This window comes from Carcharodon carcharias, chromosome 16, assembly GCF_017639515.1.
Source record: "Carcharodon carcharias isolate sCarCar2 chromosome 16, sCarCar2.pri, whole genome shotgun sequence".
Lineage (NCBI taxonomy): Eukaryota > Metazoa > Chordata > Chondrichthyes > Lamniformes > Lamnidae > Carcharodon > Carcharodon carcharias.
In genome coordinates, this window is record NC_054482.1 from 100,810,024 (window position 1) to 100,825,100 (window position 15,077).

The following is a 15,077-nucleotide window of genomic DNA, read 5'->3' on the forward strand; positions in this document are numbered from 1 at the left end:
TCGAGAGAGCTGATCCTCTGCCTGTAGATCCTGGGCCGGGGTTATAGCCTCCTCCAAGCTGGATCCCTGGTCCCACTGGCATTTTTTGGGGCTTTAAACAATCGCCTGCACCTAAACCTGCCAGCCTTCTCCACCTTGCAATTAAAATTTTACCCCATAGATTGAAAATCATTAGCAAAAGATCTAACAGAATGAAGAAGAGGAGAAAGTGTTCACTTAGAGATTTATCAGGATCCGGAACGTTCTGCCTGAAAAGGCGGTGGAAGCTGATTCCATAAATAATTTAAAAAAGGATTTGAACAGGTACTTTAAGGTGAGGAACTTACAGGGTTACGGACAAAGGCGGGGATGTGTAAATGAAAGGCTGCTCTTTCTTATGAGCCATCACAGACACGATGGGCCTAATAGTCCTCTGTGATGTAAGATTTTATATTTGTTTCAATGATTTGCCCTTTTATGTCTGCCAACTGCAAAACTCTGAAAAGCTGACAAACAACTTTGAAAAAGTTGGCACAGCCCCATAAATCTTGGAAAAAACTCAGAAAAATAAGAACTGAGTAACAGCCCACAGTGTTTTTCCTGCTGATGTTGCTTTGAGTGTAAAGCTCACTAACAAAAGTCTCACAACCAGAAACGATCCATTATTAACAGCTTGGAAGGTACATAAACTCTGCTTAGTTCTGGTTCATTCAAGTTCAGGGCTTCCACTCTGACTTTAATTCAGATATTATAAATGAATTTTAATAAAACAGATTACGTAGGATTAGCCGCTATTCATAGTTGCAATGTGTGTTCAAAAATTTGGATTTATTCATTACAGTACAGCTGCTATAAACTAACCAAGCATAAACTCAATGGTGAACATTGAGGTCATATTTCATTGTGTTTACCATCGTAAGTTAATGGGACATTAAAATTAATTCAACATTCAATGATTCCAACTAATAGCGGGGATGGGGAAACAAAATAGCGTGCGAGGTTTACAATGAACCTGATTGTATCGAACATACTCCCATATAGAGTGGATTTAAAATGCCTCAATAACCATCTGGGAGGAGATCCTTTAAAATTACACTGGCCAGAATTTTTCACACATCTGGGAGGCATGTGCCTGACCCGAAGGAGCATAAAATGACGAGAGATATTTCAGTCAGCGGGCACAACTGGGAGTCGGCAGCGTGCCCGCCAACAATTAGCAGGCCTATTAAGGCCATTAAAGTAACAATTGAATTAAATTTTTCATTGCCTGTCCAACCTTATGGTTAGCGGGGCAGGCGATAAGGCCAAGCGGCCTGTGGATTTTTTTAGGAAACCTCATCCATGGGCGGGATGAGGCTTCTGACGGCAATTAAAACTTAAATTAAAATTCAAACATTTCATCCAATACCATGTCCCTGCTCATGTCACGTGAGAGGACATTTTTTTTTTACTGTTTTAAAAGTCTTTATTTTTAATTTTTTAAACCTTCACCTGCCTCAGGGAGCATTTCCTGCACACATCCAAGAAGTTCCATGCTACCACCACCCCCCCACCCACCCCCACCACCACTCCCCCCCCACAGGCAGCGCTGCAGTGCATGTTTCCCACTGGGTGGGCCTTAATTGGCCCACCAGCGTGAGATCGCGGCAGGCCCCGATCGCAGGCAGTCGTCAGCTTCCCTAACCCCACCCCGCACCCCCCCCCATCCCCCCCAACCGACCCCGCCCAACGAGGACAAAATCTGGCCATTGCTTTTGGATTAAGTTTCAGTTAATAACTCTCTACACTTGATTCCTGGCAATTCCACCATCTTCAAAATCTTGCAATGTAGATTGGTGAGATTGAATGTGTGATTAATAAACCTGTACTCTGGGACAAGTGTTCTGAAGGATCTCTGCTCCAAGATAAAAAGCTGTTGAGTTCAATGCTGCCAGTGGTTCAGGCATTTTCTGATTCACTTTGAGAAAATATTTGGTTCTTTCATTCTCTTACCAATTTGAGTTTGTTCTTAGAATGTTAATGTTCTGCTTTTTAAAAATTGTGATCTGTGGGATATTACAACATACAAGCTCAGCTAAATGGAATTGTATTCTGGTGGCTCAGTGTTCACTGATTACCACAATTTCTCACAGGATTCTCTTCATGTAATTTACATGGCTTTGTGCTTCAGAAAAGAATGAGCTTGTATTTATATAGAACAGCTAATCTTGACAAATGATCATTGTGGAGGACACAAACCTCTTGAGACCCCAAGTCATTCTCACCCTCAGTTCAGCCATCATCCGACTAATTGGCTGGAAGATTTTTCTTGATTCTCTGATATGGCGTTGACGAATGTGTTAATCATTTGGGTTAATACTTAGCTTCCTTTCACAAACTACATAGTTTCACCCGACAACAATTGATCAGTGGGACCTTGTTTTGATTAAATGAAACAGGTTTCTGTTTTATTTTCTGAGTCAGTTGGCTCTGACTAATTCTAGTGTTTGCCATGAACACAACTGTGAATGGTGGGTAGTGTTTGTCTCCTGAAACCACAATATTTTACACTTCAGAGTAACTTGTGATTTGTGGATTAGGAGAGCATCATCTATAGTGCTCATTTTCATTTAATCACTCAGATGTCTGCTCAGGTTTTTGATCTATTTTGATTAAAAAATAATAGAGCCTCATTCTTTCAGTACATTAGGTTCTTCCTCTCTGCCCAAAATTATGGTCAGAATTTTTCGAAAAGTCCTGCAACTGTGGCCGAAAGCAGGACTCAAACCCATATCGACGGCCAGAGGAACACTGGGTGGCATTGTACTGGTGGCGGCCAAAGAAGAGGACAAGGTGCCCTCAATGGGCAGGTAGGCTTTTTTGGCTTTGCCATGCCAGGGCCTGTGGTTGGAGGGGTGAACTCTCCAGTGTGAGTGCCATAAGCCAGTGAGGACATCCATAAGCATGGCATCTCCATAAAGCAGGGCCCCACCTCCAGGAACCCACTAAGAGTCCACCAGAATTTACCGAGTGGTCTCCCCACATGATGGCAGCCCCGCCTGACAGTAGTATAATGCCATCCAAGCTGAGAACTGGCTGATAGTTGGTCAATTAATTGGCTCAATTGGCTGTCGGTATCAAGCCACCGAGCTTCCTGCTGCTGGTAATATGATGTGGGGCTCCTCTCCTGATGCCTTCCTTACCCCATTTTACAAGACCTCCTGCCTCCCAGCCCCTCTCCCAAGGGCTAGTAAAATCCAGAACAATGAGTCAATTTAGTAGGATAGACAGCCCAGTCCTTTTTCCAAATAGCATTTTATTAATTGGCTGCTGCAAGTGTAGGCAAATAACCTGGAATTGTTTTTCTTCCTCACTCTGGGAAGACTTAAAATTTCACCAAACGCCGCCAATGGCCCAAAATACAAACACACAAATCAGTTCGCAATTCAGTGAATGGGATATATATGGAAGTGCCTGTATAAAGCATTTTCCATTACTGGCCAAGTGAGTGCTAATTCACCACTTCTTTTCTTGGGTGATAAAGGTTTATGAACAGGCATTAAAGGTTCTCTTGCTGGACCTCTCAATTATTTCCAGTATTTCTAGTTTTCAGAAAAGAATTTCAGCTAGACTAATGTGGGCATCACACAGCAAAGATGGAATTTCTTGGAGTGTATAAAAATGTTACCAGGAATGAGAAACTTCAGTCATGAGGAGAGGTTGAAAAAGGTTGGACTTGGAACTGAGAAAGTTAATAGCTGACATAAATGGAAGTTTTCAGGATGATGAGAGTTTCTGATAGAGAGAGAATTTCTGGTGAATGATCATAACCAGAGGGCATGGATTTAAAATTCTTGTCAAACAATCTAGAGTGGCTTTATCATCCAGAGAGTTGACATTAACTGGAACCTTTTCTGAAAAAAAAGTGAAGGAAGTTGATTCCATAAATAATTTTAAAAGGGGGGTTGGACATTTACTTGAAAATGAGGAACATCCAGAGTCACAGACAAAAAAAGTGTGAGATTCAACAGGACTGCACTTTCAAAGAGCTGGCACAAGCATGACAAACTGAATCACCTCCCTCCATGCTGCAAGAGTCTTTGATTGTTCTATCCCTACAAATGTAAATTTAATGGACGGTCTCATATGAATTAAATCAATTTTTTAATGTGTTGAAATGCTTACCCTAAGCAGTAATCATTCCGGGTCATGATCAGTCTGAATAAACCACAGAAGTGGAATAATGGGGTGAATTTCACTCTGGCCATCCAGGATAAAGGGGCCTATGACTCCTCTCAATCCCTGAGTTGCATATTGCTTTCAGATTCCATGAGGTGGTAAAACTTGTATTTTTTATCCTGCTCTCCTCCTCCACAGTGTCAAGAAAAAGAGAAGTCATGGCACATTGAGTCAAATTATCAAATCTAATCTGCCAGGCACTGACAAGAAGAAAGTGAAAAGTACTGGTAGAGTGGCACAGTGCATTACTGTAAAATACACCACAAGAGTGTTAGGCTTCGACTATAGAATTGGAATTATTCATACATCGACCATGCAGCCAGTGGTCTGTGGCGGGGAAGGAAGCTGGCAACTATGGATGAATCACATTAACTTTTAACACCCGACTCAAAATGCAGCAGAGGCAGAGACTTAGATGCGTGGCTACCTGCTAGCTTGCCTGCAGAATGATACCTGCCGGATCCACAGAGTATAGACAAAGAACTTGGTGAACATTCAAAAAAAGTTACAAATTAAAATAATTATTATAGGACCACAGCACAGCACATTCTGTGGGCATCTCCAATTCCACATAAATCTTGTCATAAAGATGTGCTGGGAAAAGCCTATGTTTTCTTTTGTGCAATGTCCTTTTTAGACCTAAGTGGGCTGGGAAGTATTCTAAAAGAAAGTTAATTTGTTCCCTGATTATGATGTTGTTAGGTTTCAAGAAGTGCCCTTGTGACCTGAGATTGCCATGGGGATAAACAGCTAAGAAGCAAATGATAACTAGAAAGCTAACTGAAGTGGGGTTGGGTCAGCCTGTGATTCCTGTTTGGCAGTCTTTGAACTGACCCTGGTACTGAATTAGGTCTCTGAGAATAGAGCAGGGACTATGCTACTGTGTGTGTAGAATTGGAAAGAGCAGAGAGCTGAAGACAGGAAAGGCAACTGATTGTAGATTACACAAGACCCATTGCTGTTGATTAAGTGTTGCCAGAGCCCATCTGACCTTTTTAAAGGGATTGGAGAAGGATTCTGTGCCAACAGGACTGTTGTGACCTGAGTGAGAGAGGGTTTGTAAATGTGTGCCTTGTTGCTGATAACCATGTCTAGGGACTTTGGATGGAATATGACTGTTGATGAATGTGACTTAAGGGCCGAAACAATTGAGCAGTGAGAAAACAGAAAGCAAGTTGGAAAGATAAGTTGCACATTTTTGAGGGAAGTAATGTGAGCGCTTATAACCACTTGTGGTGTATCTTTGTTGTATCGACTATTTAAAGTAAAATTTTGATTTGAAATATCCTTCACTAATTAATGTTTGAATTATGTTGATCTTAGTTGGCTTGATACATAAAAGTTTTAAGAATTGAAATCTTGACCAACAGTTTTCTGTGCATTGACATAGTGGGGATTCCAGTCGTTTTAAAAAGTTACGATTGTAAACAGTCTGCAGTTAATTTCTGAAAGATAGTAGAGGCTCCTGAAAAGAAACTGATATTGTATTTGCCCAGCATTTGATGCAGAAACCTAAATGGAAATATTAAAGTACTAAAATATGATATTGTAAGCCCATATAAACAAATTGAAGCTTGCTGTAAGGTGTGAGAAATAAAGAGTTGAAATAGTTCTGTAAGTATCAAGGCTTTATTAAGACACCAACATAGGAAGAAACCATGAATACACTTAGGATAAGATTCCTTTTTTTTTTGTTTGAGCCAAGCAGTTTAGCAGAAGCCTTGCTACTTTTACATCTAAAGTTCATCTGCCTTCTGCAAAAACTAGAAATGCAGCAAAACCTGAAACACCAGTTGCACAATCATGACTGCAGTGAAGATCAGCAGCCTAGCCCTGTTGCTTAGAGAATTTAATATTGGCAAGCCAGCTCGCGCAGAAGCGTTACAGCCAGTATTTAGAATTCAGTTTAGACATATGTAAGGCCACAAAGGTTCAGCGAACCCCTTAAGATTTTGTGATGTAGTGCAAAGTGATACGTTTGCAAATGAAACTACTTATGGTGTGGAATATTTTCTAATGTTTCCCACCCACCTCCATCCAGCACTCTTCCCTCAAACTATGAAATTTAATATGCTACCAACCATCCTCAAACCCGCACCTGACCTTGATACCAAGTACTCATGGATACTTATGTCACTTTCAGAGTTACTATTGAACCTAAATGGTAAGTGAGCATGAACATTTTGTATCTTCGCTATTTAAGGTGTGAACATTTATTGCAATAGACTCTTCCAACCGCTGTGGTAACTGACCACAGGAGCGTCACACAAATTCCCTTCTGACAATGTCTCTCATTTGCCACTTAATTTAGTTCAAGTCCCGTTATCGCCACAATCAATAAAAGATGATCTAAACTCTTCAAATAACGTTATTGCATTTCACATTAACTTGGGAGTCTAAACTGAATGTAAAAATTTGAGCTCAGGTTTTCTGGCTGGCTCAATACAGACTCCATCCCATCAAACACAAAGCCAGAACTATAACACAGATTTGGAGGAAAAGATCACAAGTTAACTTTGGGTCAGTAGCTAGTTTTCAGCAGATGTCTGGCTCACAATTCCTAGTTTTCAGAGTCTGAACCAGAGGCAGAGGCAACACTGGATCCATTACTATTCCCAATATAATTCATGACATATCATGTGTCCTTGAGCATACGTATATTCACTCACTTTTCCTTAAACTGTGAAAAATGTTGCTGAATTTCTACTGGCACTATAAAATCCAACTCTTCAACGCTTTACGGCTAGGGCATGCAAGTAAAGAAAAAAATGGCCACGTGTAATCCTTGCTCTGCACTACACCCTGAGGCTGGCCAAATATTTTTCCAGAGGGCTCATATCCCACATTTTGGGGTCCCAAGCTAAGAACCACCCTGTAAATGTTGGAAGTTCCTTTCCTTGCTTCATAATGGTAATAGAAGTCCCGGGGTCTCTTCCAGATGGGTCAGATTCCAAGTATTTTTTTGCTAGAAGATAGAAAATAAATATATTAGTTTGAAAAGTTTGTACAAGAGGTGACACAAACTCAGTTTTCTCACATTCAGTTTTACATCTGTTCTGAGTGATTTTCTAGTCAAGGATTAAGACGTTTTTTAAATGTTCAGATTGGATTGAAATTTGATGACTGTCAGAAATGCTGTAAAATTATACTAGGGGAAGAATATTTCTTCATCTCCAATTTTTTTTGATTAAACTTCCTTTATGTTTCAATTTTTTTGCCCAGTCAGCAAGAGGTAACTGGTTCTGGTCATCAAACAAACGGCTGGTTTGGCAAGCATTCCAAAAAGAGCCATTATATTTAATACAGCAACAGATTGACCTTATGATCGAGCCATTTCCTGGACAGATGAGCTTCTTTTCAAAGGCTTTAACTAACACATCATTAGCAGCTTTATGTCGGAGACTCTTTCACATATGGACTATTCTATGACAAAAAAATACCTTTTTAGTCTTGCCTGAGGTTTGTTTACTTCATGCTAATATTGTTCATTCCGGTCCAAGTAAAATAACTTATCAACGTTATCCATTCCTCTCAGAATTTTAAGGCCTGAATCTGATTCTCAGTAATCTCCTTTTCTCCATAGTGGACAGAAGTTAAGTTTCATGAGCTTCTCCCTAATTCAAGTTCCAAGTCCTGGGATGTTCCCTGCCATTTTTCCCTTAATCAAATCTATTAACACTCTCCACTTGCTTGGATGATTGCAGCTCCAATAACACTCAAGAAGCTCGACACCAGACTCATACTCATGGTGTGGAATATTCAGATTCATGGGAACTATATGGAAGTTCCCCTCCAAGCCATTCACCATCTTGACTTGGAAATATATCAGCGCCTCTTCACTGTCACTGGGTGAAAATCCTGGAACTCCCTACCTAACAGCACTGTGGGTGTACCTACACCACATGGGCTGCAGTGGTTCAAGAAGGCAGCTCACCACCACCTTCTCAACAGCAATTAGGGATGGGCAATTAAGGCTGGCCTAGCCAACAATGCCCACATTCCATGAATGAATAAAAAAAAAACACCCAGGACAAAGCAACCTATTTGATTGGCACCCCATCCACCACCTTCAACATTCCCTCCCTCCACCACTGGCACACAGTGGTAGCAGATGCACTGCAGTAATTCACCAAGTTTCCTTTGATAGCACGTTCCACATCCACAACCTCTACCATGTAGAAGGACAAGAGCAGCATACTTATAGGAATACCATCACCTACAAGTTACGCTCCAAGTCACACATCAACCTCACTTGGAACTATATTCACTGTCACTGGGTCAAAATCCTGGAGATCCCTCCCTAACAGCACTGTGGGTGTATCTACACCACACAGACTGCAGCGGTTCAATAAGGCAGCTCACCACCACCTTTTCGAGATCATTTAGGAATGGGCAATAAATGCTGGCCTTGTCATTGATGCCTACATTCTATGAATGAATAATAAATAAGTTTACTTGAAGATGGGATGCCTGAAGCTACACAAAATACTCGAAGTGTAACTTCACCAGTAAGTCAAGATTGTTTAAATATCCACCCCAGTGCAGGATTAGTCCCGAAGATCATATTGACTGAATACCTTCAGTGAATGGTCAATAATTAATCCAATCTCTTTAATACCTTATAATTATAGGCGGTACAGTTAGTCAGCTGACCAATATGCATTTGGGTTTATTGTACAAGTGGATTCCTGATGTCAGGTAGAGAGAAGTACAACTGATGCAAAACTTTCCTTTATCCAGCCATCCCAGAAATGGAAAGGAAATCAACCAAGAAGGCATATTGGTGGATCTAATACACACTACATAACAACAGATGTGTGAATGGGTGAGGCCTGGGAACAGCTCACTACCTATCCTAATGACCAGAACAATGACTGTTATCAGAACCTTTACAAGGGAAGAGAATAATTCTCCAAATAGGAAGGGAGGAACCAAGCAGTTTAACACAATTGCAACAATTATACAAATGGATGAAGGCTTCAGGGCAATAAACCAGCGGGTGAGAGAGCGAGCAAGAGTTTGGAGGATGCTTCGGGGATATAAACCGGCGGGAGAGAATGAGCGAGAGCTCGGAGGAGACTTTGGGAATATAAACCAGCAGGAGCAACAGTTTGGGGCTATACAGAATACTGGGAGAGATAGTGAGCACTAGAATAGTAAATTAATAGGTGGGGTCAAAGTAAGGGAGAAAGTAACAAAGTCTAAATCAGGGTTTCTGTGCATGTTTGTAAACGCATGGAGAGTGGTAAATAAGATTGGTGAGTCACAGGCACAGATTGCTATGTGGAAATACAACGCTGTGGTTATAACAGAGACCTGGCTCAAAGAAGGGTAGGACTGAGTGTTAAATGTCCCTGGATACAAAGTGGTCAGGAAAGATAGGAAAGGAAGTGAAAGGAAAGGGGTGGCAGTATTGATTAAGGAGAGCATTGCAGTGCTGGAGAAAGAGGATGTCTCAGAGATGTCAAGGACAGAATCTATTTAGCTAGAGTCAAAGAACAAAAAATGTGCAATTACATTGCTCAGTTTACTCTATAGGCCACCAGTAGGAAGGATGTAGAGGAACGATCTTGCAAGGAAATTACAGAGAGATGGAACAATTATAGAGTAGTTATAATGGGGAACTTTATCTGAATATAGACAGGGATAGTAGTGGTGTAAAGCTCAGAGAGCAACAAGAGTTGTTAGATTGTGTTCAGGAAAAGTTTCTACAGCAGTTTGTTTCCAGTCCAATGAGAAAGGAGACAGTACTGCTAGGCCTGGTTCTTGGGAATGAGTGGATCAAGTGTCAGTAGGAGAACATTTAGTGGGCAGTGATCATTGCATCATAAGGTTTAAGCTGACTATGGAAAGGAACAAGAACAATTCAGAGTAAGAATAATTAACTGGGGGAAAGCCAACTTCAATGGGGTAAGGACCCTAAGCTGAATAAATTAGGGTCACAGGTTGGCAGGAAAAACTAGCTGAACAATGGGCTTCCTGCAAAGCAGAGATAGCTCGGGCACAGTTGAAGTACATTCCTTCGAAAGGGAAAGATAGGGCAAACCAAGCAAGTGCTCCTGGATGACAAAACGGATAGAAATTAAGATAATAATGAAAAACTGTGCTCATGACAGGTGTCAAATATAAAATACAATTGAGGACCAGGCTGAATATGGAAGGTTCAGAGGGGAGGTGAAAAAGCAAATAAGACATGTAAAGAGAGAGAATGAAAAGAGACTGGCAACTAACATAAAAGGGAATCCTAATATATTCTATAGGCACATAAATAGTAAAAGGGTGGTAAAGGAGTAGTAGGGTTGATTAGGGACTAGAAAGGGGATTTATACATGGAAGCAGAGGGCATAGCTGAGGTATTAAATGAATAGTTTGCATCCGTCTTTACCAAGGAAGAAGATGCTACACAGGCCATGTTGAAAGAGGAGACACCAGAAGGATTTAAAATTGATAAGAACAAGGTATTGGATAGGCAGGCTATCTGTGCTTAAAGTGATAAGGCACGATGATGAATGAGATACATCCAAGGATATTGAGGGAAGTGAGAGTGGAAATTGCAGAGGCACTGGCCATAATTTTTCAGTCTTCTTTAGACTCAGGGGTGATGTCAGATGACTGGAGACTTGCAAACATTACACCCTTGTTCAAAAAAGGGTGTAAAGAGAAGCCTAGCAATTACAGACCAGTCAGTCTAACTTTGGTGGTGGGAAACTTCTAGAAACAATAATTTGGGACAGCATTAATAGTCACATGGACAAATGGAGATTAATTAAAGAAAGCCTTCATGGATTTCTTAAGGGAAAATTGTGTTTAACTAACTTGCTGGAGTTTTTTGAAGAGCTAACAGAGAGGGTTGATAAGGGCAATGCTGTTGATGTGGTGTACCATGAACTTTCAAAAGGCATTTGATACTGTGCTGCACAACAGACTTGTGAGCAAAGTTATAGCTCATGGAATAAAGGAACAGTGGCAACATGGATATGAAATTGGCCGAATGACAGGAAACAGAGGGTAGTGGTTAGTGAATGTTTTTAGGGCTGGAGGAAGGTTTGTGGTGGAGTTCCCCAGGAGCCAGTGTTGATTTTCCTGATATATATTATTGACTTAGACCTTGGTGTGCAGCACACATTTTCAAAGTTTCTGGATGATTCAAAATTTGGAAGTGTTGTGAATTGTGAAGAAGACAATGTAGAACTTCAAAAGGACAAGCTGGTGGATTGAGCGGACAGGTAGCAGAAGATGTTCAATGTTGAGAAAAGTGAAGTGACACATTTTGGTACAAAGAGCATTCTATGCTTCTGTGGAGAAGCGATATAAAGGGTCCAATTCTAAAGGGGGTGCAAGAGCAGATGGACCTGGGTGCATATCTGCATAAGTCATTAAAGGTGGCAGGTAAGTTTGAGTGCACAGTTAATAAAGCATGCAGTATCCTAGACTTTATTAATAGGAGCATAGAGTACAAGAACAAGGAGTTTATGTTGAACTTGTATAAAACACCAATTCAGCTTCAGCTGGAGTATTGAGTCCAGTTCTGGGCACCACACTTTAGGAAGGATGTGAAGCCACTGGCAAGAGTGCAGAAAAGATTCATGAGAATGGTTCCAGTGATGAGGAATGTCAGTTATGAAGACAGATTGGAGAAGTTACGACTGTATTCCTTGGAGAAAAGAGGCTGAGAGGAGATTTGATAGAGATATTCAAAATCATGAGGGGTCTGGACAGTGTAGATAGGGAGAGCCTGTTCCACTCATGAAAGGATGGAGAATGAGAGGGCAAACATTTAAAGTAATTGACCAAAGAAGCAAAAGTGATATGAAAAAAAACTTTTTCATGCAGCGAGTGGTTGGGGTCTAGAGTCCACAATCTGAGAGTGTGGTGGAGGCAGGTTCAATCGAAGCATTCAAAAGGGAATTAAGACTGTTATCTGAAAACAAGAACGTGCAGGGTTACAGCAAGAAGGCAAGGGAATGACACTTAGTGAGTTGCTCATTCGGAGAGCCAGTGCAGACACGATGGGCTAAATGGGCTCCTTCTGCACTGTAACAATTCTGTGATTCTGGATAATTTTATAGAAAATTCTTGCACAGTATATGTTACTGATTCTTGCTCCTCCTACAAATGAATGCCTGTTCTAGTTGCTCACCGCATTTCAGTGACTCCGACTTCTCCACTTCATTTGCAGAACTGCCAAGCCAAAGGAAAATCTACAAAATCGCAAAGGAAAATAATGTCAATTCTTGACCTTATACTTTGTTACTTGTATAGCCAGTTTCGGCACATTTCTCATCTCCCACCACCCCAAGTTTCCCCTCCTGAAGCCATTAGAGCCTAAATTAATTAGTACCCCAAACCGGGAGTGATTCAGGCTGCCAGCCAGAATGTAGAGGGCCAAGGGCCACCCTGAATTTAACCTTGGGCCTAGCCATCACAATTCATGCCAGCTGTGGGGCCTTGAAACAACTCACCTGACGGGCTCGATTAACATTAGCTAGCACCGAGGACTGAGTGGGGGAGGGGTCCAAGAGTGAGTTGCTTTGTGAAGTCAGGAGGAGCACAGCCAAACTAGATCTGATCCTGTCCAAACACCAAAGATCATGCAGCTATTTTTTCAGCTATTGTCACTTGTTAACAACCGGGGGCAGGAAGGCAGGAAACCTGTTTGAGGTATCAGCAATGTGGCTGGCGTCAGACAAAGATCAGGATCCAAAGCTGGGACCTTCAAGTCTGCTTTTGGTGCTGCACCAATGCCACGAGGAAGGCTCCCTGTTATATACACAGCAAGGTAAGTGAGCCACAACTTACCTGATCCCAGGTATCTAACAGCATCACATCATCAACTGCCAAATCTGCTTGTGTGAAGTCGCCTGGAACTTCCTCAATCTATGCGGAAAGATAAACATTAATTTCATTCAACAATCAAAGCAGCGACACTTTAAAAATGAAATCAATCTCTATGCGAAACAATTTGAATTTTCCAGGATTCAACGTGCATCAACTCACAACAAATGTTCCAGTTTTGTTTGAACAACCAAACAAACGAATCGGGTGGGTAGCAACTTCCTCCTTCAGGCCTTTGGAACTCTGGTATTGCTTCTTACCACCAAGATCCTTCCAGAAGCTCTCTGTATTTGGGAGGAAGCAAGAGACTGAGTTGCAGCGGGTGGGGTAGGATTTCTGCAGCGATTTCCCACTAATATCCCACTTGGCAGAAATCCTGGTGGAAGGGCAGCAGCAGCTGTTCGTGCTGTTTCTTCGAGAACCTCCGCCAAAGACACGACAGGAGGTTGGAAGGCCCACTACAGAAATTGCACAAGAGGGCCTCTGATGCCCCACAATTATTTACAGGATATTCGTATTATCGTAAAATAGGGTGTGGCTTGATCGTTCAGAGGTGACGAATTACATTTCCGATTTTAATGGTGGCTATGGTTGCTAAGTTGGACACAACTACAAAACGGAAACAGGCCATTTGGCCAATCCAGTCCTTACTGGCGTTTGTTCTCACACAAACGGGCTGTAATCCTAATCCTGGCTTATTCCTGTATTGTTACTCCTCAAGATAATCTAGCTGGAGTATTTTCAGTACATTCCGGTAAAATATCTTTTTTTTATTCATTCACAGGATGTGAGCTTCACTGGCTGGGCCAGCATTTATTGCCCATCCCTAGTTGCCCTTGAGAAGGCAGTGGTGAGCTGCCTTCTTGAGCCGTTGCAGTCCAAGTACCTACACCACGTGGACTACAGCGGTTCAAGATGGCAGCTCACCACCACCTTCTCAAGGGCAACTAGGGATGGGCAATAAATGCTGGCCAAGCCAGCAAAGCCCACATCTTGTGTATGGATAAAAAAGATATTTTACCGGAATTTACAGCATAAAAAATTGGAAAAACAAATATACAGGATGATGGGGAATAAGCAAGGGAGTGGGATTAATTTGCTAGCTTTATCAAAGAGCCAGCATGGGCACGATGAGCCAAATGGCCTCCTTCTGTGCTGTATGATTCTATTATTCTACAAAACAGCCTTTCAGCCTGACAGCTTTACACTAGTGTTTCTGTTCCACACGAGCTATCTGCCACCCTACTCCAGCTAGCCCTATTAACATATCATTCTATTCCTTTCTCTCTCATGTGTTCATCGACTTTCCCCTTAAAGACATCAATGCTATTCTTCTCGGCTATTCCCCATGGTAATGATTTCCACATTCTGACCACTCTCTGATAAAAGAGGTTGCTCCTGGGTTCTTTATTGGATTTAAAAGAAGTAGTGAAAACTTTACCTGGTTCACTTCCTTCTTGGATTTCTGTTGCACTTCCTCCAATAACACTAACCACGTACTTTGCAGTCTTTAATTCACCAGCACTCGCACCTACGCCTTTCCAAATGTAGCTCTGTTGTGGTGTTTTCAGTACAAATGTGTCATTGCTGTTTAGTGACCCTGCTTCAACATTAACCTGGAAAGTGCAAAAACATACCATGAGTAACCACTGACCATGAAGTGCCTTAGAAAACTGGGAAGTTGTAATGATTCATTCATTTTTAATTTGAATATATCGGAGTTCTTTAAAAAAAAAAGGAATTGGTGCCTTGCAAGTGATAGGGGTGGAAACTGTGGTCCCAGTGAAGTAATTCCAGAAGTGCAACAATGGTTGGGAGTGGGGGTGGGGATGGGGGTGAGGATGGGATGGGGGGTGGGGTGGGGGGGGTGCAGAGTTAAGCCAGTCCATTTTGGTGTCACCAGAGCCCAAGCCCCAGCGACAGGACCATCTGAATACTGTCTTGAGCCAACAACAGCATCACCCCAGGGGCCCTGCAGGATTTCAGAGTGAGACCAGGCCACCACGTTGAAGGGGAGGCCAAAGCAGCTTCTCACCAAAGCTCTG

At 41.8% G+C, this 15,077-nt stretch overlaps 1 protein-coding gene across 2 annotated transcripts in view; it reads right to left on the reverse strand.

The window, feature by feature from the left end:
• Window positions 1–5,812: 5,812 nt before the first annotated feature.
• Window positions 5,813–15,077, reverse strand: part of scinlb (scinderin like b) — a 55,132-nt gene continuing 45,867 nt past the window's right edge. For both annotated transcript variants that reach the window (XM_041208064.1, XM_041208063.1), the window contains exons 13-17: window positions 14,474–14,648; window positions 13,195–13,316; window positions 12,997–13,074; window positions 12,338–12,398; window positions 5,813–7,162 (exon numbers count right to left, since the gene is read on the reverse strand). In XM_041208064.1, coding sequence (XP_041063998.1) covers window positions 6,993–7,162; window positions 12,338–12,398; window positions 12,997–13,074; window positions 13,195–13,316; window positions 14,474–14,648 — 606 coding nt within the window. In that variant the 3' untranslated portion in view covers window positions 5,813–6,992. The remainder of the gene's footprint in view (window positions 7,163–12,337; window positions 12,399–12,996; window positions 13,075–13,194; window positions 13,317–14,473; window positions 14,649–15,077) is intronic.